The sequence below is a fragment of the Mobula hypostoma genome, chromosome 3, assembly GCF_963921235.1.
Source record: "Mobula hypostoma chromosome 3, sMobHyp1.1, whole genome shotgun sequence".
Classification (NCBI taxonomy): Eukaryota; Metazoa; Chordata; class Chondrichthyes; order Myliobatiformes; family Myliobatidae; genus Mobula; species Mobula hypostoma.
The window spans coordinates 89,046,847-89,074,477 of record NC_086099.1 but is presented as its reverse complement, the minus strand read 5'-3'; the positions used below and the strand labels follow the sequence as shown (position 1 = coordinate 89,074,477).

The window sequence follows — 27,631 nt, the reverse complement described above, 5'->3', positions numbered from 1 at the left end:
TGAAGTAAGGAGTAGATTGTTCAGAAATGTGGAAAATCTGGGAAAGGATTCCCAAAGCCCTGCAAAATTTAACAGCATGGCTATGTTTCTTTTCTTTCTGCAAGCAGTCTATATGGTAAATCTGGAATTCTGGGGGTGGGGGGTTGTGGTTCTGAATGTTAAGTGGGAGAAGATTGGTGAAGGTTGTGTCCATGGTGAGGGGATGGTGAGTGTTGTGGTGAGGCAGGTGGTAGTTGAGCAGATGGTGATGGATGGATTGCATACTGAAACAGATTGTGATGGAGGTGGAAGGGTAGTGGTTTTCAAATTGATGGAGGAAATATTCCTCATCTGGGGCATAAACTGTGTATAGATGCAAACTTTATGAACTAGGCCATTCAAGTCTCCTTTCAGCTGTCAGTTTTCTAAAGCCTTGGATCTCCAGTTTCTGTAGTTAAAATGAGAATGCAAGAATGAAACCAGGGGGTCTAATTAGACTGTTTGAATGACAAATCCACTTCTTGCAGACACGTTGCTCTGCTACCTTTCACTTGCATCCTCAGAATTCTGCAGTCTCATTTACTCTCCGCCTCATTCAAAATGTTTTAAAAACGCATGAAGCTTTAACCTTTCTTTCCCCTAAGAAATTAAATGTATTTATATGAACATTGTGTTAAGCCTGAATAAGTACAAGTCCGTTCAATTAGCAGTAAAATGTCATATTGTCAAGCATGCAGTGCCATTTAGTTACTAAGCAGTTGATTTGCTTAATATTTATTCAGTAGTATATTTAAAACATTTTTGAATACAGAGTTTGAGTTTAAGTTTTAATCAGTTGTGATTTGACAGATCGGTTCATCATTTTGTCTTTAGTGTGAAGAAAACTTGTACTTTAAAATTTGGGAATTGGTAATATGTACAAAGGGATGTGGCTTCATTAAGATGTTTCAGTAGCTTTGTTGTAAAGGTTTTGATTTTACTTAGCTTACATTCTGTGAACTTTAAGTCCACATTGACATTTGATACAAATTCTATTTATCCTTTGCATGCAGCAAGAAGTTATGGGAGAAGACGAGGTAAACATTTGGTTTTTAGTGCTGTCTAGATTGTATGCTTTAAATGAATCACTACACTTGGATAACTATTATTTTGACAATTAATTGAATCATGGATTGGGTGTTGATTTCTTAATAGATTTTAGTTAAATAGAAAATAACTACAGTTGAAGATCTCTACTCCTTGTTTTTTTTCTCTTGAATGTAATAAATATGTATAATTTTGCTTGGTGATGAAGCTCTTCTCCCTAATCCAATGTTCAGATCTCCCAGTTTTATCACTAATTTCATACTGATTTTTCTCCTGTGATTCCTCACTACTATAGTTGTCGTTAGTACTTTCTGATAAGTCAAAACCGGGGAATCAATCTCTTCATCTGGCAGACTCAGGCCCAAAATTTTTCTATGCCACAATGTCACCTTATAATATCATTATTAAACTAATCAGTGGTCAGTTCTTTAGAATCCAGGTCCTTTTTATCTTACCTCCAAAGCACAGCCAGTGCTTTCTATGGTGTGTGATGGTGACGTTCTTGGAGATCATCAGCAGCTTGTATCTCTGTATGACTGCTGTCTATACACGCACAAGAATAGTCATTCTCTTTAATTTCCTTTAAAGATATGCCTAGAGTACAATAATAGAGGAAGCTCATTTCATCTGCATTATGAATTTAAGTGAGGTTTTCATTTTGCAATTACTATACATGCATTTCTGTGGTCCGTCTACAGATCTCTCTTACTCCCTTTGGGTATCAAGCACAACTTCCTTGGTTTTTAAAAAGCAGTGCATGGAAATGCTTGAATAGGGGTCCATAATCAGTTTTATTCAGGAATCATGAATGCATCTCGGTTTGAATGCATTTGGATTGAAGATCTTCTACTGTAATTGCATGATTATAAAGCTGTATAATGCTACAAGGAAACGTTAATAATTTTGATGTAAAAATGCTTATCTGGGATTTTGTATGTTAATGAAGGTTATATGAATGTAGCATTAAAGTAGTTCTCTGATTATTCATTTGTATACTTTAACCTGAACTTGTCCAGTAATTTCTCTGAAACGGAACTTAAAGTTCCTATTTTTATTCCATGAATTATGAGACAGCTTAGGCCATCGTCAGCAGGGTTTCTTTACAGACCAAACTGCATGAGTTAGAGTAGGACTGTGCTCCTTCTCATCTCTAACCCTTTTTCGCAATATTGAATGAAGTAAAGAAATTGATGACTTGCCTGAAGATAAGACTTTAAAACATAGTTTGAACACCCTAATATATTGTTAGATATTGGTTTCAAGGGTGTTGGTTAATGAGGGAAAAATAATACAGTCATGATTCTTATTGAACGGCAGTACAGATACAAAAAGATGTAAGGTTTAATACTCACATCAAAGTTGCTGGTGAACGCAGCAGGCCAGGCAGCATCTCTAGGAAGAGGTACAGTTGACGTTTCGGGCCGAGACCCTTCGTCAGGACTAACTGAAGGAAGAGCTAGTAAGAGATTTGGAAGTGGGAGGGGGAGGGGGAGATCCAAAATGATAGGAGAAGACAGGAGTGGGAGGGATGGAGCCAAGAGCTGGACAGGTGATATGCAAAAGGGATATGAGAGGATCATGGGACAGGAGGTCTGAGGAGAAGGAAAAGGGGGAGGGGGGGAAAAACCCAGAGGATGGGCAAGGGGTATAGTCAGAGGGACAGAGGGAGAAAAAGGAGAGAGAGAGAGAGAAAGAATGTGTGTATATAAATAAACAACAGATGGGGTACGAGAGGGAGGTGGAGTGTTCATGCCATCAGGTTGGAGGCTACCCAGATGGAATATAAGGTGTTGTTCCTCCAACCTGAGTGTGGCTTCATCTTGACAGTAGGCTTTATTATACTCAAGATTCTTTATTTCAGAGGCATCTTAGATCTGTTTCCCAAGGTTCAAAATTAGCATTTTTAAAAAGTCTTGGGCTAGAATTCTTCCATTTCACTCTACTCCTCTGTCTGAAGATGTTCATTCTTACTAGAGGTATGCTGTTATGTTCAGTCAACTGAGAAATGTCTTGCTGAAGTGACATCTTATGTGTGTAAACATTTGAGTGCAGGCAGCCTAAGGGGATGCTTCAACTAACCTAACTGTGTCCTTGCAAATTCTCATTTTCTGCTAGAAAACTTATTGGTTTTACTTTTGCCTTCCTAGCTCAGGTAATATAGACAAGTTTTTGTCTGCTTACGTACATCAGCCGAAGCAACCAAACCTGAGGTGATCTGTGTCATACGCATAGCTTTTGGTTGATTAAGCAAAGAGGTGTTTGAAGATCAAAATCTTAAGACTTGGCATAGAATAATGAACCCTGGTCTTGTATGCTTCTGACACTTAGTCTGTCTCCAGTAAGATACTGAAGAGTAAAGACTTATCGGTATCAGAATCAAGTTTATAATCACTGACATTAGTTGTGAAATTTTTTTGTTTAGCAGCAGTACAGCACAGTGCATTTTTTTTAAAACTAGTATAAGTTACAAAAAGAAATGCAACAAAATAATGCAAAAAGTGAGTAAAATAATGAGGTAATGTTCATGGGTTCACGGACCACTCAGAAATCTGATGGCGGAGGGGGAAAAGCTGTTCCTAAAGTGGGTGTCTTCAGACTCCTGTACACCTTCCTGATGGTAGTAATGAGAAAGTGGCATGTCTGGATGGTGAAGGTCCTTAATGATAGATGCTGCCTTCTTGAATGCGTGTGATGAAACTTGCTTAGTTTGTAAAATCCTCCAACTTTACTAAAGGATATTAAACCAGTCTCAGGGACATGTTCCCTGCAATGATTCCCTAGTTTTTGTTCTGTTGAACAAATCAAGATTTTTCTATGAGCGATGTAAGACACCAGGAACAAATGCATTAATCCAAGCTCTGTCACAGGAATGTTACCAGGCAAACTGAGGGAAAGATTCGTGAAGTGCATAAATCATAAGTTGCAATAACCACACTGACTGTTCACAACTCTATACCCATGACCACTTAAAAATGGAGAAAGAACATTGAGGATAATATGAAGGATCTTGTATCTGAAGTATGTGGAAAACTTGTATAAGTGACAGAAATAGCACACCATTCAGAAACAATCTACCTTACTTCCACAGTCAGGTGTCTCTAGCCCCATCTATGGAAGTGTCACCTATTCTCAGTGTAGCCTTAATAACAACTCAGGCCACAAAACCAGGATGGAAGCAAATGGTCTTTGATCCTAAGGGACTACCAAAGAAGAAGCAAAGGATTAAAACAAGCAGTACTTATATTCAAAAAGGAGCAAATGTTTCTCTTCATGTACTATGCATTATTTTAAATTCAGCAAGAATGAAGATGTGCTTCAGATGAGGAAGGATTTGGTGGCTGGGTAGATTTCTTTCATAACACAATGGGTGCAAGAGATTGGTTTCATTTACGTACATTTTTTAAAAGCATTTTGTTGCCCCATTTTAATGCATGTAGTGAATTTAAGACCAGAAATAAACCATTTGGTCCATTGAGTCTGCTCCACCATTTCATCATGGTTGATCCAATTTTCCTCTCAGCCCCAATCTCCTGACCCCCCCCCCCCCCGGTCTGTCAGCCTCTGGCTTAAATATACATAAAGACTTGGCTTCCACAGCTGCCTGTGGTAATGAATTCCACAGATCACCACTTTGTCTGGCTGAAGAAATTCCTCCTCATCTCTGTTCTAAAAGGACGCACCTCTATTCTGAAGCTGTGTCCTCTGGTCTTAAACTCTTCCACCACAGGAAACATCCTCTCCACATCCACTCTATCAAGGCCTTTTACCATCTGATAGGTTTCAGTTAGGTCACCCCTCATTCTCCTGAATTCTAATGAATACAGGCCCAGAGCCATCGAGCTCCCTTTATATGACAAGCTGTTCAATCCTGGAATCATCCTCTTGAACCTCTTTTGAACCCTCTCCAATTTCAGCACATCCTTTCCAAGATAAAGGGTCCCAAAACTGCTCACGATACTGCTAGTGAGGCCTCACCAGTGCTTTATAAAGTCTCAATGTTACATCCTTGCTCTTATATTCTTGTCCTCTTGAAATGAATGCTAACATTGTATTTGCCTTCCCCACCACAGACTCAAACTGCCAAGTAACCTTTTAGGAATCCTGAGCAAGGACTCCCAAGTTCTTTTCCACCTCGGATTTTTGTATTTTCTCTCCATTTAGAAAATAGTGAACTCTTGTTTCTTCCACCAAAGTACATGAGCATTCACTTCCTGACGCTGTATTCTAACTGCCACTTTTTTGCACGTTCTCCTAATCTAAGTCCTTCTTTAGCCACTCTACTTCCTCAAAGCTGCCTTTCCGTCCACCTGTTTTCATATCATCTGCAAAGTTTGCAACAAAGTCATCAATTTCGCCATCCAAATTATTCACATGTAACATAAAAAGAATCAGTCCCAACACAAACCCCTCTGGAACACCACGAGTCACTGACAGCCAACCAGAAAAGGCTCCCTTTATTCCCACTCTTTGCCTCCTGCTAATCAGCCAATCCTCTATCTATGCTAGTATCTTTTTCAGACATCCCACCCTGCAAAAACTCATTTCAGGGAGGTAGCACATCAATTTGCGGGAGAGTCCTGGAACTTCCAGGGGAGGCGGGATGTCTGCAACAGAGTAGCTCCTTAGCAGCTAGCTAGCTAGTTTAAATAACTTTAGCTATGCTAATGAATGAATGACACCTGTTAAACTCACCTCAACATGTCTTTTACAGTCTTAAACCACCATGGGCAATAGAAAAGTCACTGTTGCAAATAGCACAGTGAGCAACACTGTCATTAGGTCTGGGGTGACGTACGTTTTATATTTATATTTTCTTTTTTTGGAACACTCTGCCCTGACATTCTCGTTCGTGTTCTCTCTCTCTCTGTCTCTGTCTCTGTCTCTCTCGCTCTCGCTCTCTCTCTCTCTCTCGCTCTGTCATTCTTGCTCTCGTGGATGGTCGCTTGCTCTCAAAAAAATTGATTTCTGTGATATTGGATATAATTTGCGGGCATCAGGGAGCCCGCAAATTTGCGGGAGACTGCGGGAACTTCTGGGAGAGGTGGGATGTCTGCTTTCCTTTAATACCATGGGTTTGTAACTTGTTAAACAGCCTCCTATGTGGCACCTTGTCAAAGGTCTTCTGAAAACCAAAGTTCCCAACATCAACCGATTCTCCTTTGTCTATCCTGCTTGTTATTTCTTCAAAATACTGACTAGGGCTTATTTTATCATGTGCCTCCAAGTCACCACAAGACCACATCCTTAACAATCGACTCCAACATCTTTCCACCACTGAGGTCAGACTAACTGGCCTATAATTTCCTTTCTTCTGCTTGTCTCCCTTCTTGAAGAGTGGAATGATGTGCGATTTTCCAGTTTTTCCTAACTGTTTCAGAATCTAGTGATTCTTGAAAGATCATTACCGATACGTCCACAATCTCTTCAGCCACCTCTTTCGGAACCCTGGGATGTATACCATCTGGTCCAGGTAACTTATCTAACTTCAGACCTTTCAGTTTCCCAGGAACCTTCCCAATCCTCTTAACTTCCCACTAATTATTGCTCTTTTATATGCCATGTCTTTAGCTTCTATGTTGGCTTTGATTTCTTGTTAGCCACGGTTGTGTCATTTCGTCATTAGCCTGTATATATCCTGTGCCTTCCAAATTGCTTCCAGAAATTCCAGTCATTGCTGCTCTGCCATCATCTCCACCAGTGTTCTTTCCCAATCAGTTCTGGCCAGCTCCTCTCTCAAGCCTCTAATTCCCTTTACTTCACTGTAATAGTGATACATCTGACTTTAGCCTCTCCTCAAATTTCAGGGTGAATTCAACCATATGATCATTTGTCGTGAAGGGTTCTTTTACCTTAAGCTTTCTAATCAATTCTGGGTCGCAACATCCAATCCAGGATAGCTGATGCCTTAGTGGGCTCAGCCCACAAGCTGCTCTAAGAAGCTATCTAGTAGATATTCTAAAAATCCTCTCTCTTGGAGTCCTGCACCAACCTGATTTTCCCAATCTACATGCATATTGAAATCCCCCAACACTATTGTAACATTGCCCTTTTGGCATTAACTTCATTATTTGTAGTATTCTGCCTTATGAGTAATTATATTGGAATGCATACATTCTGTTATTTTAGTACAGTTTGAGTACCCCTTATCCAAAAACTTTTGAAATCTGTAATTTTTTGAGAGCTCGCAAATGGAAACTTCTACAAGACGCTGGGAAGGTTCCCAAGCGATGCACAGGTCTCTGCACGTTACAAACAGTTCTGAGAAGTGACGTCACATATGTAATGAACAGAATTTAATGAAAAGTAGAAAAACACTGCATAAGTGAAAATGAAGATCATGATGAAATATTGAAAAACTGGATTCGTCAGTGTTGGAGTGAACAAGTGCCAATTAAGGGTATGCTGATCATGAAACAAGCGAAGATCTATCATGACAAACAGAAAATTGAAAGTATTTGTGAATATTCAGCAGGCTGGTTGCAGATATTTAAGAAAAGCATGGCACTAATTTTTTTAAGGATTTAGAAATCTTAAAGATTAAACGTCTGTTGATCACAATGCAGCAGAGAAATTTATTGAGTTTCCCACGATCGTCACTGATGAAAATCTAACACCAGAACAAGTTTATGATGCTGGTTGGTTTTATAGCTTACATAAAATATAAACTATATATACAGGTTACAGTAACCTTTTAATCAAAACATGGCATCATTGGTGGAGACTGAAAGTCTGCCGTTTTGTTGTTCAGCAGCTGTTTCAGGTATTGTCCCAATGCTGCAGTGATGCTTTTGTTACCCTGCATTCCTTATTTTCATTATATTAATGGTATGTAATTTTTTTTTACTGTTAAGTACGTGTGTGATGAACAAGTGTAAGACAAAGACTGCTTACCACAGGTAGCACATAAATTCAGAGTCAGAAAATATGCTGATGCCATGCTACCTCACTATGTATTCCGAAATCCCAAATACTTCTGGCCCCAAGCATTTTGGATGAGGCGTACTCGACCTGTATCACTTGATTTGAGAAATAATTTTTTGCTATCAATTTTTAAAAGAATCTGAATCAGATTTAATATCACTGGCATATGTCATGAAATGTGTTAATTTTACAGCAACAGTACAATGAAATATGTCAAAAGTATAGATAAAAAACTGAATTATATTAAGTATATATGTCTATTAAATAGTTAAGTTAAAATTAATATTACAAAAAAAAACAGAAATAAAAAAAGTATTAAGGTAGTGTTCATGGATTCAATGTTCATTTAGAAATCAGATGGCAGAGGGGAAGAAGCTATTCCTGAGTCTTCAGGTTTTTATACCTCCCTGACAGTAACAATATGAAGAGGGCATGTCCTGGGTGGTGGGGATCCTTGAGGATGAATGGAGTCTTCCTAAGGCTCTGCTTCTTGAAGATGTCTTGGATCTATGGAGTCTAGTACTCATGGTACAGCTGACTAATTTAATAACCTTCTGCAACTTATTTCCGTCTTGTGCAGAAACCCCACCCCCACCCCGCCCATACCAGATGGTGATGCAGCCAGTCAGAATGCACTGCACGGTACATTTGTCGAAGTTTTCGTGTGTTTTAGTTGACAGACCAAATCTCCTCAAACTCCTAATGAAATATAGCCACTGTCCTGCCTTCTTCATAGCTGCATCAAAATGTTGCATCCATGTAGGTCAGAGATATTGACACCCAGGAATATGAAATTTTTCACTCTTTCCACTTCTGATCCCTCTGTGAGGATTGGTTTGTGTTCCCTCGTCTTGCCCTTCCTGAAGTCCACAATCAACTCTTTGGTCCTGCTGACATTGAATACAAGGTTGTTGCTGCAACATCACTCTGCTAACTGGTACATCTCGCTCCTAGTTACCCTTTCGCCACCATCTGAAATTCTGCCAACAATGGTTGTGTCATCAGCAAATTTATAGATGGCATTTGAGCTATGCCTGTCCACAGTCATATGTGCAGAGAGAGTAGAGCAATGGGCTAAGCACACATCCTTGTGGTTCACCAGTGTTGATCGTCACTGAGGTGGATATGTTTTTTCTAATCTGCACAGATTATTGTCTTCCGGTTAGGATATTGAGGATCCAATGACAAAGGAAGGTACAGAGGCCTAGGTTCTGTAGCTTTTCAATCAGATCTGTAGGAATGATGGTGTTAAATGCTGAGCAATAGTCAATAAACAGCATCCATACATGGGTATTTGCATTTTTCAGGTGATCCAAGGCTGCATGGAGAGCCATTGAGATCACGTCTGCTCCAGACCTATTGTAGATATAGGCAAATTGCAGTGTGCCCATGTCCTTCCTGAGACAGGTGTTGATTCTAGCCATGACGAACTTCTCAAAGCATTTCATCACTGTAGGTGTGAATGCTACTGGACGATAGTTGTTGAGGCAGCTCACGCTACTCTTCGTGGGCACAGGTATAATTGTTGTTCTTTTGAAGCAGTGGGGAACTTCTGACTGTAGCAGTGAAAGATTGAAAAGGGCCTTGAATGCCCCCATTGGTTGGTTGGCACAGGTTTTCAGAGCCTGACCGGGTACTCCATCAGGCCCTGCTGCCTTGCGAGGGTTCACCCTTCTTGAATGACAGTCTGAAGTCGACCTCCAAGACAGAGACCACAGGGTCATCAGATTCTGCAGGGATCTTCATAGCTACGGTTTTGTTCTCCCTTTCAAAGCAAACATCAAACAACTGTTCATCACAAGCTTCCAATTTTGGAAGATGGTTAAATCTGGTATTAACACAAACTGGAGCTTTTGTAAATGCAGCTCTATGTTTTATTTATAGAGAGATATTTATATGCAATCAGTATTATCTGGATGGGTCAGTAAATTTGTGCCTTAATTACATTGTTTCTGTAGTTTGCATGAAGCTGAATGAATCTATGTAAGGAATTATGACTTTCTTGTCTGAAACATGAAGACTGTTCCAGCACATGTCCATAGATTCTTTGGAGCACATAATAGGAGAGAATGTTTTTCTAGGCAAAGTTAATTTGCATTTCTTCTGTTAATGGTTGTTAGGGAAGTTTTATTTTGTAGAGGGCTAGTAGGCTACCTCATTTAAATAGCTGGGAACATATCCTTGCATTTCCATTTTTTGATATCAGTTATTGACAGAAACAATTTGCTGGTGTTGTTTAAAGCTCTTCTTTAAAAAGGACACTAAAAACAGATGACATATTTCATGGAAACTAATGAAGGGTAGGGGTGGGGTGGGTGGACTATAACTTATAATGACTGAATGAAAAGTGTCCTTTTCTGTTTTGATCATATTATTAAAAGCTTTCCGTAATATTTGCTTAATTAAATTACTGATGAGAGTATACAATACTTTATATTTGTTTCTTCTCTGTCCTGGAATTTACTTGCAAAACCTCAAGTTCCTTTTGTCCAATTTTAAGTTGTAGTCATGAATTCCTTTAAATCATGTACTTAGTAAGCACTCCCTTCTCTTCCAACATGATTAATTTCTCTGCCATTTAGTTGTTAAAGATTAGCAATTAAGAGTACGAATAGTGTCTTGTGTTCACATGCTTCAAAATGGATTCTACCTTGGGCATTTTCTTAATTTGGAGAATAACTGCTGATTTGGGCACCAAATTGACAGTGGAGAATATAGTATGAGAACCTTTAGCGGAGATAGTCACCTTTGCTCTTCAAATGCTACATAGTATAATTAAAGTTTTGTTTAAAATATACTTAGGATTTCTTTAACTCATGGTTAATGGTTGTACAGAAGTAACACATGAGGAATAATAAATGTGGTTGCTTTTTTAATTAGGTGAAGAATTCTGTATTTACACATTAGCACACACATTACTAATCATGTATAAAAAGAATCAAAGTTCTTGTGTATTTTCTAAAATAAAACCACAATTAGTATTAACTGTATAAGCTGAAAAAGCATGTTCAGTAATTCTTCATTCAGTCTCTACAATACCATCAATAGAGGTTTTCACAGTTTCAGTGTGAATGGTTACTTTGGCTTTATTTGTCATGTATGCTTTACCTAAATCAAATGTAACTGTAGAATTTTCATTGCAGTTTTGTAACCTTTGATTTGTATAACAGTAAAACTGATTTCAACACTTAATAAGTCGATATTTCCTTTACAAATAAAAGTGGCATTCTCTTTGTTCAGACTAAAATAAAAATTATTTAACATTTTAAGTGCTTATGGAGCATGCAACACATAATTAAATTCACACTTTTCGGTTTGGTAAGATATATTCTAATTTATATATTCTTTTGACTTGCGGTAAAAGTCCATTATTACTTGTTTCTTTTCACATTACATATGAACATTTTCTCATTGTTTGCTTTAACTTTATTCCTCTTGTCCTGAGTCATTTTTCCCCTGCAATACAAAAGATGTTAAAGGGAATAGAAATTCATGAGAATCAATACTAGCATTAACTAAAAGTTAAAGCAGGGTAACAGGAGCAATTACCTGATCAATAATCTTTTTACATTTCCACTGACATTTATGTTTGAACATTACATTTGTGGTTCTACCATTCTTAGAGGTTTTAAACTTCTGCAGAAAACATATTTCAGTAATTTCACCTTTGCTTAAACTCATTAGGCATTATTAAACCCGTATGTACCTCATGCAGATATTATATTTATTAAGATAGGCATGGGGATATATGACTCAGTTTCAGTTTCTGATTTGTCAGCTGCTCGAACTTCTGACTCTATTCCTGATTACTTGAATGTAATCTTTAATACAAACTATATAATGCATTTTATATTCTGACTTTTGTGAAGTGACCTTGTTTATACTTGCATTTACTAATATTACAAGTTCAGCAAGCAGTCCAACTTGCATCCTCTGACTGTACTGTACATGGCAAGTTTTGCCTGGCAGAAAAGTTTATCACATATAACTGAAAAATTCAAATTCCTAGTTATTATCTGAAAGAGAAGAATGAACTAGATCAGCATCAATTTTAAAATAATCAGTAAAACATGTAATAAATCTATTTTAAAATTCTAAAGTATTTTTATGTATTAAGTTTTAAAATGTAAGGTGCTCCTACGATGCTGTGGATCGGGAATTCCAAGGTTTAGGCTGGGAAGAATAATGTGTTTCCGAGTTATGCTGGTATGGGGCTTAGGAAAACCTGAAGGTTATGTTGTTCTTTTATGTTCCTATATTACCTTTGTTTTGGTCATAGAAGTTATGGGTCTAGGGGGTACTTTCCATGAGTGTTAATTTGGTGTTCTTTGTCCAGAAGGATGTGAAGACTCGGCTGCTGTGTACATTTAAGACTGAGATTAATGTGTTTCTAGATATTAGGGGAGTCAGGGATGTGAGGAGTGTGGAGAAAGGTGCTGCTGCAGTAAAAATCAAAGCAACACAGAAATGGGAAGATATGAATCTTTGTCTTGAAATGAACAATCTTTGCAGTCATCCATAATGGCAATACAGTTATTGGCATCATAAATTCAAGGTACTGCAGGTACTGGAAATATTTCTTATAAATGAAGTGTTACAAATGCTATGTCTGTAGAGAGAAACTGCTGATGTTTTATTCACTGACTGATCAAAGAGATACCTTCCATCAATACATTTATCCATGAGTGATAATGCATCAACCGTCTAGTTTAAGAAATAATTTGCTTTGTTTAATTAAGATAGATGCAATAACACATTTATAGATGCTTCCCCCCCCCCCCCTTTGGCAAACGTTTTCTTCAAAGATAGTTTCAGAAATCCTGTGAATCTTTGAAGTTCTGGGGAAATGAACTCTTGAATAATATTATAAACTAGTTGAACTAATAAGCAAGTTGAAATTTTTAAATTCTACTTGTTAAACTTTAAACGGTGTTATTTTATATATAAAAATAGAGGTATGAATGTTTAGCTGAAATTTCAAAATGTTACCCTTATTTTGTTAGAGCTGAACTCTTTCAAAATTGCTTTTTCTTTTCAGGCCGTTCCTCATTGTTCCCTATAGAAGATGGTTTTCTTGATGATGGACATGGTGACCAGACTGTCCCTGGTGTTTTGAATTCTGTTAATTGCTGCTCATCTCACCAGAATGGAGAAAGAATTGAACGATACTCACGTAAAGTATTTGTTGGTGGCCTTCCACCCGACATCGATGAAGGTAATGCTCATTGTGAAATTTTTGTGACGTTCCTCCTTCAGTTTTATACAGACCTTCTTTGTGGAGATTGTATACATTGTCAAAATCTGCATTTACAGATGAAATTACAGCCAGTTTTCGCCGTTTTGGACCTTTGGTTGTCGACTGGCCACATAAGGCTGAAAGCAAATCCTATTTTCCACCAAAAGGTACGGTAGTTATCTAATCATGAGTGAATTTATAGACTCTGGATGAGCTCCACAAAGTTATTATGAGGTCAAGGCAATATGTTTTGCTGATATAAAGCAGGCTCCTTTTTAAAATTTTCTTTCTGTGAAGTCCCCAGTCATTGGTAACCCATGTGCAAGGCCAAATCTCTGAGGGCAAGTACTACAAATGGAAAGTGACCAAGATAAATGGTTTCCAATTGTGTTTGGGATGAAGAGAGATAGGATAAAGCACAGAAAAAGGGCTAGGATGTTTACTTCATTGCTTATTAGTTCTGTAGAAAACATTACTGCAGTCATTTTTTGAAGTTTAAATTCAGCTTATTGCCTTATTATAGCTTTTCTGTCCAAGCTATTTAAACGATACATGAATTTATTTTAATTAAAGTATTTATAGAGTCAAACATTGCAAATTTGCAATGATAGATACTTTATTGATCCCAAAGGAAATTACAGTGTCACAGTAGTATTACAAGTACACAGATATAAATATTAGAAGAGAAGTAGAAAGAATAAAGAATAAGTTGCCTCTAACAGGAGGAGTCATCACTTCCCCAGCTATAATTTGACTCATTATAGACCCTAATGGCCAACGGTAAGAATGACCTCATATAGCGTCCTTTGGAGCAGCACAGTTGTCTTAGTCTGTTACTAAAAGTGCTCCTCTGTTCAGCGAAGGTGGCATGCAGAGGGTGAGAAACGTTGTCTGGATTTGCCAGGATTTTCCATTGGGTCCTTTGTTCTACGACAGTCTCCAGAACGTCCAGTTTGACTCCTATAATAGAGCCAGCCTTTGTAATCAGTTTATCGAGCCTGCTGGCATCACCCGTGTTGATACCTTTGCCCCAGCACACCACTGCATAGAAGATTGTACTGGTGACAACAGACTGGTAGAACACGTGAAGGAGAGGCCTCGTGCTCCAAAGGATCTTAGTCCCCTCAGAAAGTAGAGGCAACTCTGGTCCTTCTTGTACACAGCCTCTTTGATGCTCCATTCAAGTCTCTCATGCAGGTGCACCCCCAGGTACTTTTAGGCCCTCACCACATCCACGGCCTCACCATCAATAGTAACAGAGAGCAATGCATGCTTAGTCTTCCTAAAGTCCATCATCATCTCCTTTGTCTTACTAAGGTGGTTGAGCTGCAGATGATTTGGCTTGCACCATTTGACAACGTCCTCTACCAGAGCCCTGTATTCATCCTCCATTTATACACCCAACTATTGCTGAGTCATCAGAGAATTAGATAATGAGAGTTGGAAGGATTTTTGTTGACTGCTATAGCAAAATTTATATGATTGTAGCTTTCAGTCTACAATTACTGAATCTGCAATTCCACATTTAGTCTGGAGTGAACTTTCAATTTGCACATTCCCTTGAGCCTGAATTTGCTTTATCTCAGTCTGGTTTAGTCACTGAAAGTGGAAGGTCTACCTGGTCTCTTCACTTCTTATCCCAGTCTCCTTTCCCATTTGTATCTCACCAAAAAAAATACTATCCTTAGTTCGTCTGGCCATCAGTTATAGGAAATTTACTGATACAATTACCATATGTGGGGTGAAGGAAGTCGAAGATGCATAGGAGACCATGAAAGAAGGTGTGCAGGGTTCTGATGGTTGTGAGATTGAAGGAAGTAACAAAAATCTGATGCTCTCGGGGATTTGAAGACTTTGAATTTTCAATTACATATTAGAGGTAATAAAAGCATTTTCATCATCCAGTCTTCAATGATTAATCCAACTATAGTTTCCAAGCTTAAAAATGGAACAGGGTTATTTTTCTTAAAGCCATAATGCTTAACCTTTTTATCATAAAGAGATTACATTGCAGTCATTACAACTGCTAAACTATTTTAAGTGGTTGCCCATATAAGCTCATTGTGAAAGGAGTGAGTCTAGAATGCAGAATCTGAAACATAACCACAGAATGTGTTTTGTCCTTTAGATGTACCTTAACTTTACAGCATAGTTCCATTTAGTTTTGTGCTACCCTAGTGCTGTCTGGTACAAAAGAGAATAAAATCTCTTCACAGTATTAATTCCTTCTACTGTTTAATGGTGCCTACCACTGGGTCCCACATGAAAATCACACATGATGTTTTGGGAAACTTCTTTAAAATAGCACACAATTCTGAAGTAACATTTGTATAATATGGAAGCAAAATTAATGTATTTATGCACAATGCAGGTACATACTTTTGCCGATGTCCCCAACAATTACTGTCTTTTGAAATGCAATCAAAGACGTGCAGTAAATTTGCTTGCTAATCTACAGTGTATTTTACTGTTGCAGGTTATGCATTTCTCCTATTTCAGGAGGAGAGTTCTGTCCAGGCTTTAATTGATGCATGCATTGAAGAGGATAGCAAACTCTATCTTTGTGTCTCAAGTCCTACCATCAAGGACAAACCGGTAAATTTATAAATATGTTTGTAGACAATAGCAGTACATCTGAAAATAGTACTGTAAATTAAGCATTTGGCAAATGGGTTTCTGTATAATTTTGTCCTTGTGCAGGATGGCCTAATTATATTTTTGCAAATTTGGTGACAATAAGTTTGCTTCTCGTTAAGTGTAATGTACCCTGATTAAACTTGAAATAAACAAAAAACAAATTGCTTAATGCCTCATTGTTGTACTCATTTTTTTTTCAAAGACTAATTTTGTTCATTTTTATAGAAAAGTAATTGTGACTGTTCCAATTCTAATATTGGTGTTTAAGAATAAGAATGTTTTTAGAGTTATTCTTTTGTACTATATACATCAAAAGCTGTTATTAATAGTAACAAGATTTTTACTATTTAACAATAATACTCCTAACAAGAGCTTATTTTGGTGTATTTATCCCAAATGGTTGATTTGTATGAATGAACTGTCTGGCTGGGAATGCACATTTCCCTGAAGCAATCCTGCCATTTGGAAGTCACAGGTGAATGTGACCAATCCTATGAGCTTCAAAACAAAAAATATCATAACTAAAACTGTGACTGAATGCGTTTTTTAAATTTTTTTAATACATTTCCACAATGAAACTACAAGGAACCCAGCAACAAAATGGAAATTTATACAGTGCAAAACAAACAAATCCAATGTATAGTTCATAACAGTAAGAAAAAAAAGCACCCAAAAGAGAATTATGTAAAATTAATATCCACCCCAACCTCCCACTGGGAAAAAAAAGAAAGCCCAGGCCAGCCACTTTACATATATAAAAAAAATCCAATCAGAACATTCAACTCCAGAGAACTGTAAATATATATATAAAAAAACAATGCTAACTACCAAAAGTATAGTATAATTCATAACAAAAAACCGTATAACTTTCAAGAAAAAAAAGCTGAAAGTAAGGGATTGTAGCATGCTTAAAAAAAAGGTTAAAGGTACCCTAAAGAAGCGCTGTGAAAATATTCAAGAAAATGTCCCCACACTTTATGAAACTTTATGTCCAAGTTAAGAAGTGAATAAGTAATCCTTGAGGTCTAAACAGGCCATAATATCATTGAGCCATTGAGCATTGAGTGGGTGGGGCAGCATCTTTCCACCTAAGAAGAACCAAACATCTAGCCAAAAGAGAGGCAAAAGATAATGTTCGGCATTTAGTCGTACTCAAGTGCATATTTACTTCACCCAAGGTGTCAAAAAGAGCAACCAGAGGGCTAGGTTCTAAATGACAATTAAGAATATGAGATATGGTTAAAAAAACTTCTCTCCAGAATTTCCCTAGACTAGGACAGGCCCAGTACATATGAATAAGGGAAGCCTCAGCCCCTTTACACTTATCACAGACAGGACTAATGTCAGGATAAAACTGCGATAATTTAGTTTTAGACATATGAGCTCTGTGTACAACCTTAAACTGCAAAAGGCCGTGGTGAGCACGTAGAGGGGTTGAGTTAACTGACTTAAGACTTAAGTCCCAAACTGCATCAGGTAAAGACATATTTAGATCTTGTTCCCAGGCAGTTCTAATTTTATCGAAAGGAGCACACCTCAAAATCACTATCTTATCCTGAATAGTCATAGTCATACTTTATTGATCCTGGGGGAAATTGGTTTCCATTACAGTTGCACCATAAATAATAAATAGTAATATTACTATTAGTAAGTAGTGAATAGTAATAGTCATAGAAATAATAAATAGTAATAGAAAATAGTAATAAATAATTAAATAGTAATATATAAATTATGCCAGTAAATTATGAAATAAGTCCAGGACCAGCCTATCGGTTCAGGGTGTCCGACCCTCCAAGGGAGGAGTTGTAAAGTTTGATGGCCACAGGCAGGAATGACTTCCTATGACGGTCTGTGTTGCATTTTGGAGGAATAAGTCTCTGGCTGAATGTACTCCTGTGCCCACCCAGGACATTATGTAGTGGATAGCCGATATTAAACCTTTACCCGGTGGGTTGGTACATAGAAACAAATCCAAAACATTTCTCTCAGTCATCTCAGGGATGTTTGATATCAAAGGGTTAATGAAATGTCGAATTTGAAGATATCTAAAGAAATGAGTATTAGGTAGGTTAAACTTTACAGACGGTTATTGAAAAGTTGCAAGACGATTACCTATGAAAAGATCTTCAAAACGCCTAATACCCTTTCTATGCCAGTCGTGAAATGTTGAAAGCTGCATAGAAGGTAGGAAAAGGTGATTGTGTAAAGTAGGGCTAGAGAGAGAAAAACCATGAAGACCATTAAATTTTCTGAACTGAGCCCATATTCTTAAAGTATGTCTAAAAAGAGGATTAGCAATAAGTCTAGGTAAATGACAAGGAAGTGCGGAACCGAGAAGTGCAGGAATTGAAAGATCCTCAGTAGCATTCAACTCCATTACCACCCATTTTGGACAGTCAGACTTATGAAAGAAAGACCAAAAATTAAGACAGTGAATATTGGCTGCCCAGTAATATAAATGAAAATTAGGCAAGGCCATACCACCTTCCTTTTTAGATTTTTGAAAATGAGCTTTGTTAAGTCTAGGATGTTTTCCCTGCCATAGATAAGATGAAATAATGGAATCTAACCCATCGAAAAAAGCTTTAGAAATAAAAATTGGTAGAGACTGAAATAAATACAAAAATTTAGGAAGGATATACATTTTAGTAACATTAATACAACCTATGAGAGACATAGACAAGGGTGACCACTGTGTCAAACTCTCTTTTGTAGAGTTTAGGAGATTGGTAAAATTTTCACGAAAGATTCTTGAAGTTCCTTGTTACTGTAATGCTAAGATAAATGAATTGATTATTAACTACTTTAAAAGGGAGGTGCTGAAATACTAAAGTTTGTGTTTCTCTATTGATTGGAAAGAGTTCACTCTTATGTAAAGTAAGCTTATAACCAGCGAGTTGACTAAATTTATTAAGAAGTGAAAACATTGAAGGTAAGGAGGTGGTCGGGTTTGAAATAAAAAGTAAAAGATCATCAGCATGAAGGGAAACTTTATGCTCAAAACCTCCCCTCCAAATCCCCATCACTTCAGCACAACTACGAAGCGCAATGGCAAGTGGCTGTGTAGCCAAATCGAAGAGTAAGGGACTTAGAGGGCAAACTTGACAAGTGCCACGTTTAAGACTGAAAGACTGGGATAGCTGAGAATTAGTTAAGACAGAAGCAGTCGGACATGAATATACCAATTTAATCCATGTAATAAAACTTTGTCCAAAATCAAATTTTTCTAAAACCACAAAAAGGTAATTCCACTTGACACGATCAAACACTTTCTCCGCATCGAGAGAAATAACACATTTAGGAAACCCAGTTGAGGGTAAATATAAGATATTAAATAAGCGCCGTATATTAAAAAGGGGAAGATGATTTTTGATAAAAACCAGTTTGGTCTTCGGAATGAATGCTTTTAAACGTTCATGAAAAGATGATAATTTCTTAGATATTTAAAGATAAATTAATGTCTTGAAACACATTCATCAATATTTTAACATGCATTTTAGCTAAGAGACCACATACTTGCCTGTCCATCACAGCCAGCCTTTCAGCCCTTCCACTGAAATCAGTGGGCTAGCTTTCCCTGAGCTACCACTGTCCACAAATGTATCTTCCCCACCAAGTGTTAAATGGAGTCGCACTCCCATGGACCTTCAGCATTGTAATACAGTCAGCTGCCCAGTGGTGAATCACTGAGAGTGATTCCATGTGTGAAAATGAAGAATTTGTTAGTTATATATGGTATTGTCAATAAGCACTGACCATTTCACCAAAACGTCCTTGGAAAATCCAATTGATTTTGATTATTTTTTTTTTATTGATGATTCATAGAGGTTGAACAATGCCAGTTGCATTTCTCTGAGCAAAGATTTTTTTTGTGTGTGGTAATAGCTGGACAAACTGAACATTGCTATTCTTCAAATAGGTCCAGATTCGGCCATGGAATCTAAGTGATAGCGACTTTGTAATGGATGGTTCACAGCCACTTGATCCTCGCAAAACCATTTTTGTCGGAGGGGTTCCTCGTCCTCTGAGAGCTGGTAAAAGAAAAATACTGTAAAGCATTTGAAAAATAAATTCTGCATATTGCTTAATAGTACATTTAAACATGATTACTGAAAATCACTTGCATATTAAATTTACCTTAACCTGAAATATCTTCCATTGCTGACTCATGCTAACTCACATTCTATCTAGTTGAAAATGATTACTTTTCTGGTGACTGTCTCTTTGCTTTCAAAATAATTGTCATATTCTGATTTTTTTTCTAAAAATAATATTCTTCCATCCTTGCAAACAATCTCTCTTTTCCTAAATTCCTTTATTGTTTCTTTGAATAGTCAATATCAGTTGTAACACTTTTTGAGCCCTTCTATGCTTTCTGTCCCATCCACACAAATGGAAATGGCCTACTCAAAATTACTAATGTATGCTGCCATTGTGCTAATGCTATATTTTTCTTCATTGTCCTCAATCTCTGAAGATGTTAGCATAGTTAATCACACTATCTTCTGATTCTTCAGTTCATGGGACAGTTATTGTATGATTCTTCAGGTTCCTTAAGTCTAGGAATCTTTAGCAATGTCTTCTGCTATCTTACATCACTTTTGAGAGTCTCTTTGTGAACCATTCTTCAACTCATATTAGCTTCATATTTATGTGTTGTTGCTGGGCAATATTATCCATATATGTAGAACTGCCTTGTGTATCTTTGGTGATGTTAAATACTACCCACTACAAATGCCTTTAATCACTCTGCTGCCTCTGTTTTGAGCCTGTTCCATCGAGAATTTGTTTTTTTTTACTCTTGTCACAGTATTATATTCAGTTGTCATTAGTTTTGCATCTTTTTTCTGATTCTATACATTCACTCTCTTTAACCCAATTGCTGAGCATCATGACTTCAGTTATCTAAGTCTTGCATTACAAAATGCCTCTACCTTTCTACTTTCAGCTCATCCTCTGAAGCCTGTTTTGTTGAAGGTTTTTGAGAAACTTGCAAATATTTCCCCCTTTAATTTTCATCCATCTTTTCCATTAAATCCTATGCGAATCTGAATACTTAAATGTTAAAAGCACATTCAACATAAGTTGCTGATATTTGACATGAAACCGAGCAAAGTTTGTCTGTATAGTATATACTCTTGAGCAGTGTATATACCGGCAACAGAGTGCATTTCTGAAGTGTATTCATTCCCCTTTTGATTGCAGAATTGTACTAATTAATGTTATAATCTAGGAGTGATAGGGATGTAAAATGCCAGACATTGTAAAATAGAATTAAAAAAGCATAACATTGAAGATTATTTTTGTTTATATTGCATTCTAGATTACCTCCTTCAAAATAGTTGACAATACAAGTACACTGCGATAGAGTCTGACACCACTGAAACAGAACCTATGGGATCATCAATTACCCAAACCCCCACGCTCCTATCAACCAACTTTTAGATCTTAATCTTCTATTCTTTGGTGCTTCAATTATTTGTTCAGATGCAAAATCCACCACCCACGCCAGCAGTTCCTGATTAATTCCTGATTCTCATCACCATTTGGGTGAATAAAATGCTTCTTTAAACCCTCCTGAAGTGTTCCTCCCTTAACCCTAAGTCTATGTTGTCTTGAGGATTATTGCTTTCTCTGAAGTCACCTCTGTCATTGTCAATATCAGTCCTTTAATTTTGATTTTTTAAATTATTTTTTATCATGCATCATTCCAATTCCAGTGTGTGGTTTTGGCAAAAAGTTCAGATGCTGAAAATGAAGCCGATCAAAAAGCAGGATTGTGGGGGAGTTTATTAATAAACTACCATCAGCAAAACAATCAGGCATTTTACACTACCAGTAGGCTCAACAGAAGATATTTTTTATAAAATTGCTTTCTTATATGATTCATTCATTTCAGTAAATTCCAGTATTAAAGGCTTCTGTACTTTCTTTTAGTGGAACTAGCGATGATAATGGATCGCCTTTATGGTGGAGTATGTTATGCAGGAATTGATACTGACCCAGAGCTGAAGTACCCTAAAGGTGCAGGGCGTGTTGCTTTTTCAAATCAGCAGAGCTATATAGCAGCCATCAGTGCTCGATTTGTTCAGCTGCAGCATGGAGATATAGATAAACGGGTAAGTGGTATCTTTAGAACTTGACACACTTAATTGCTCATTTAAATTTGATTTTAGAAGAGCTGTAAAATTCAACGGCTAAAACCTCCAGCTACAGCAAACTGCAAAAAGAAATGCACATTAAATTGAGTGACTTAACTAAACAAAATAATGGTACCTTTGTGAAACTACGTGCAGAGAATGTAGCATGAATCGCTTGGTATAAGTGGGCAAAAAGTTGAAGACAATGGCCCTTGAACAAAGGTTTCTAAATGTAGCTTTTATTGTGTAGATCTTAGATCAAGGAAACTTGTATATTTTTGCAGCTTTGCCTCCAAACATCTTTCTCTGGAAAGGCTGCACTCTACGTATTAGATAAGGATAGGGTAATAGAGAAAGAAACTACAATTACGATACACTTGGATGCTTTTGTGGATTAGCATACTGTAACTTCCATGGAGAATATGTTAGGTGGGCACTCCTTTGAATTTATGTGCACAGCTGTTAGATAGGCTAAATCTGTAATTTTAAGCTAATAGCCTCTTGTCAAATCATACATTAAAATATGGGTTATTTATTTGAAGTCCTGGAAGGCAATAGGGAAGAGTTCCTTGGGTAACTTAGCCAGGGTTAAAGGTCATAGAATTACTGAAAGTTTAAAAAAAATTCTGAACTACGCTATAGGACAAGCTGGGGATGTTGACATTGCAGTACATAGATTGGCAGGATGTCATTACTATTGGCTTGAAAGGTTATGTATTTGGGCTGGAACTGCTCACCATCTTTATAAACAGTTTTAAGAGCTGAAATACTAAGTTCCACATTGCGGCGATAAAACATGGATGTTGCAAGCATGAAAATACACAGAGTAATAGATGTGGCTTGCAATCAAAGTATAGCAAATGGATTTCAACACAGGTAAAAGTGACGTCAGTCATATTCAACTAAAAAGGATAGAAACTGTTGCATAAATGGTAGAATCTTGGAAGTGGTGAAGGTCCAAAAAGGCATTGAATTTTATATAGGGGACTCATTAAATATGTCATGCACAGAAATGAAAATAATCAAAGTGATTAGTAAAATGATAGAGATTGTGTGGAGGATTGGAACACATCTCTGAACTTCTATTGCCAAACAATAGAACTTTTAAATGAGCCACTTTTACAAGAATGTAAATGGGTGTACTTCGTGAGTGTACACAGTTGCACAATGCATACGCATCGCTCGTGTTCTTGAATGATTAGTTGAGGGTTAGGGGACTGGTTGGGCAGAAATACTGATGCAGCTGAAACACGCTAAGCTTTAATGTGTTACTGGAATGATTAAGAAAAATGGAATAAAATATCTCATGATGACTTGATAGTGGGGAGTAATTGCAAAACCTAATTGCTTTGAACTACTTATTCTCACTTGTATGCTATATGAGTCCTCTAGATTGAAAGATGTTTTGTACTGACTTAATGGGAGAACTGTTAATATAAAACTGTATTTTATTCCAACAGGTGGAAGTTAAGCCATACGTGCTAGATGATCAAATGTGCGATGAATGCCAGGGTGCCCGGTGTGGTGGAAAGTTTGCTCCATTTTTCTGTGCCAATGTCACTTGCCTGCAGTATTACTGTGAATTTTGTTGGGCAAACATCCACTCTCGTGCAGGGCGGGAATTCCATAAGCCACTGGTGAAGGAAGGAGCTGACCGTCCCCGACAAGTTCACTTCCGCTGGAGCTGAACGTAACATTCAGGCGCCTGAAGGATCATGACGGATGAGAAAAGGAGAGTGCATGAGGTTTAAAAAGCAGAAGAAACCATGACTAGTTAGGAGAAATAAGTGCATTCCTCTGCCTCCTACCCCAGCTCAACGCATACATCATATGTAGCAGCTAATACACTACAGGCCTCTGTTTGTCACCAAAACCCTGCATCTCAGGCTTTACTAACTTTTTTGAGGTACTTTCATGTTTTTGAGAAAAAAAGGATTTTTTGTAGTTTTTTCAAGTTATTTTTTTATATAAAATAAACTTAGTGAGAATGTTGCCACTTAGGGGCGCACAGTTTGCTGCTATCTTAAATGGGTGGAGCATGCACTTATTTCAGGAAGCTCAGTTTCATCTCTAAGACCTATCCCTAGTAATTTTACCAAAGGTAGCACATAGTAGGAGGCGAGATTAGCTATAGATGAGTGATTTCTGCCACACAAAATTTTATTTTTTAATGTTGCTATTTGCAATGTATACACAAACTTAAAAAAAAAATAGGTTACGTTTTTGCTCTCCATTTTGACTTGCAAGAAATAATACCTCGAGATTGATCTGGTTTAACTATTTTAGCATTTGTATTATTCTTGAGCTACATTAGGAGCTTTGCTGCTATATAGTGTTATATTTAATGCCAGAACTCAAAGTAACAAAATGGGATCAGAAACATAATTATAACAGCTGCATTAAGGAAGAAGTAAATGCAGGCAGCAATGGCCTAGACTGCCAGAGTATAGAATGTGAATTTAAACAACTGCATGTTTACTTGTACACCTATTGCATGCAGTAGTATATTTAGTATATTCATACATGTTCTTCACAACAATGAATGCAATGTCAGATTTGGCAAACATTCAGAAAAATTAGTTAGCATGAAAGATACAATAATAGTTTTTAAAAAAAAAGAGGAAAAAAAACCTAACTTGCATGTATAAATGTGACTCCTGTAACGACAATGTCCTCCTGCTACACTTTGTGTACATTATGCAAACTAGCTTTTAGAGTAGAAGTGCAGCCACTATCGTGACCTGGTGGGTTGTGGAGTTTGATTTCTGCAGACTGGATGTAATCTCGTATTTCCTTGTGCAATCTTGTTAATATGTGGATTTAGTTTTAGTGTTCAGCAAATTGTTGTCCTAAGTAGAAATCTAGAAGTAGCTAGCTAGGAATTTTAAACAAAATATTAAATGGGAAAAAAATGAAAAGCTTTGATTTCATTGCCCCTTTCATAACACTCTTTGGTATAATAGCTCAGACTTCCTCTACAAACCAAAGATGGTCAGCACACTGCTAAACAATCACCAAACTGTTAAGGTCCTTTTCCTCCTACCAACCCTCCCACAAAAATGTAAAATGGTACTGATTTTGTCATATTAGAAACATGATTTAATAAACCTAACCATTTTAAAGTCAAAATGGAGATGAATATGGTATTAAATTAACCTGGTTTGGCATAGAGCATTGAATTTCTCTGCAGTTTAATCACACTAGGTTGGAAAAAAATGTATTAGTGAGCTGCAGAAAGTTATGCGGGTGTCAGTTATTTATTTTGAAAAAGGTGATCATGCCATTACAAGCTTTTGCTGTATAGAACAACCGTATATAATCCTTAGGGACAATCTTTTTATGTAAGCAAGGTGTTGGTCTTGAACATTGGTGGTCTCCTAGTGTGCTTTCGTGTATGTAGTTTGTCTAACTGCTGTTTAGTGATTGTGATGCAACTTTTAAAAATGTTTGAAGTCTATGCTGTTTTGAAGAATAGCTTTTTTACTAATTTATTTATTGGCTAATGCTCCCATTTGTTACTTACCATGGTTCTCCAGGCTATTTGGAGTATTTGTTCTCTGCCAAATTTGTTCCCTTTTCAGACATCCATATTGGCATTTGTTATGCACTACTTTTGTATCTTGGTGAGAATTTTTTCCAACAGTCGGCTGTTTTAGGGCACACTTTTTGACTGATGGCATCTCCTTTGCAATACCTCAATTTTTCTGAATTTAGAAGAGAAATCAATAGTTTTGCTATGTTTATTATCAAAAGATCTGCATATATAATTTAACTCAGCAAATAAATGATTTAACAAATTGATAATTTTATTTTTCCATACATTCTACTTCCTAAATTTGGAAGGGTCTAAACATTTGTAAACTAATGTGGTAACCTTAGGAGGGCTCTGCAGAAAGTAAGTGCAGTAATTTGAAATATCCCCAGCTCCTGAAAAATAACTAAAGGCATAATCACCCATGTATTTTGTTAAATTAATTTAATTTAAATATTAAGTGAATCCTTTTTAAGGGTGGGGTGGTGGTAGAATGATTTTTGTTTCATCTGCTGTCATTTCTTTCCCGTGACACTGTAGCACCTGAATTATTCAGCATTGCCATGAAGAAAATGGTAAACACTGTAATGCATCTTTTTTAAAGAAATCATATTTATTTCACTATTTTTGTAGAAATGTAATTATTTTGTTTTGATTGTATTATTTTTATATTCTAATAAGCTTGTTCACATACTGTGTTCCCCGAATGTATGTATTTCTGCCCAGATGCAGGGCTCTGCAGAGAAATTAATTTTTTAAAATCATGCTGTGTTTTGCAAAGAAAACATAAGCAAATATATTTTATGGGAAACACTTGACATTTTAACCCCTGTTGCATCTGGCCAAGCGAGGCCTTTCCTCAAAGATGCTGAAAGACTTGAATATAACACATTTTGGAAGGCTGATTAACCTCGACTCTGTGTTGTGATGTGCAATACTGTTTCTAATGTTTGTAAGAAAAGAAAAAGAATAACAGTGTAAACCTTTTAATGCAGATTTATTTTTTTCATTGCATATTTGCAGACTAGTTATCCACAATGTCATTTTTTTACTGTCAGGAATTTTACCCCTTTGTCATGCTAATATTTTTAAATCCAGAGATCTTTGTACTGATGTAAATGATTGTAGTTATTTTGGATAGTGTTTTGCTAAAAAAAAAGAAAAAAAAGGAGATACTTTTCATGCATATTTGCCTATTTTGTTTTATTTTACTTTAAAAATATGACTACTTTTTCAATGGTAGCATGATACTTGGAATGATTTTCTTATTCAGCCAGTGTCATTAATATTATTTTGTATTTTTATGTGGAAAATATAATTTTATGATGCTAATTCCTAAAGTTTATTTTATGTTGAATTATTTTTGGAGCTAAATCTTTGTAATATTGTTAAAGTATCTAGATTCTAATTAAATGCTTGTGTATAGATTCAGAGCAGTGGTTTACAGGAGTGTTTAGGTTGTAATTAGCAACTAATGGTTCTTTGATATGCAAATTAGACAGCCATCAACTTCTGCCATTTCTGTTCCTTTTTGTACTTTATAGGGAAAGTTGATTAGTAATTTTTGTTTGGTTTTTAAATAAAGGAGAACCCATGCTTTTTGGACACAAGATCACCTCAAGCTTGATTTAATTTTACTTTCAACTTTTATGTTTCTTTTGCATACTTCTGTTGATGTCTAATTCCTCCAGTCTGTCTGTTGTACTGGTGATAATTCTGTACTGGAATGGTTTGCTGCCAACTATTTATATTAAGTCATTTTTAAATATTTGTAATATTAACTGTTGACTGAATTAATAAACCATTAAACTATTTGCATGTTTGCTCTATGCTAAAAATGTATCTGTCAGCTGTCCTATTTGAAATTAGAAAATTAGTTCACTGTCTGACCCATGAGTAGGAGTTTAGGTCTGTTTTCCTAAAATGTGTCTCTATTACACCATGCCTCACATCTTTTCACTCCGTCAGTTATTATAGTTCCTTCTCTACAGTGGTAGAAAGTGGTACAGAAACTCGTACCTGTCTAAATAGGCCATATCACTACTAATAATTCGAGTGTTTTAGAGGTCTTGAGTAATTATTAAGTTGAAGTTTGTTATT

The 27,631-nt window shown here is 36.7% G+C and overlaps 1 protein-coding gene across 2 annotated transcripts in view; it reads left to right on the top strand.

The window, feature by feature from the left end:
• The window catches only part of LOC134344118 (cytoplasmic polyadenylation element-binding protein 2-like), a 124,379-nt gene extending 97,008 nt beyond the window's left edge, over positions 1-27,371 (top strand). Inside the window, exons 5-11 of one of the 2 annotated variants that reach the window (XM_063043417.1) lie at positions 1,032-1,055; positions 13,025-13,201; positions 13,300-13,389; positions 15,699-15,817; positions 19,779-19,893; positions 21,797-21,978; positions 23,460-27,371. In XM_063043417.1, the coding sequence (XP_062899487.1) occupies positions 1,032-1,055; positions 13,025-13,201; positions 13,300-13,389; positions 15,699-15,817; positions 19,779-19,893; positions 21,797-21,978; positions 23,460-23,687 (935 nt within the window). In that variant the 3' untranslated portion in view covers positions 23,688-27,371. The remainder of the gene's footprint in view (positions 1-1,031; positions 1,056-13,024; positions 13,202-13,299; positions 13,390-15,698; positions 15,818-19,778; positions 19,894-21,796; positions 21,979-23,459) is intronic. The other variant, XM_063043418.1, reaches the window with a different exon arrangement.
• Positions 27,372-27,631: the final 260 nt, after the last annotated feature.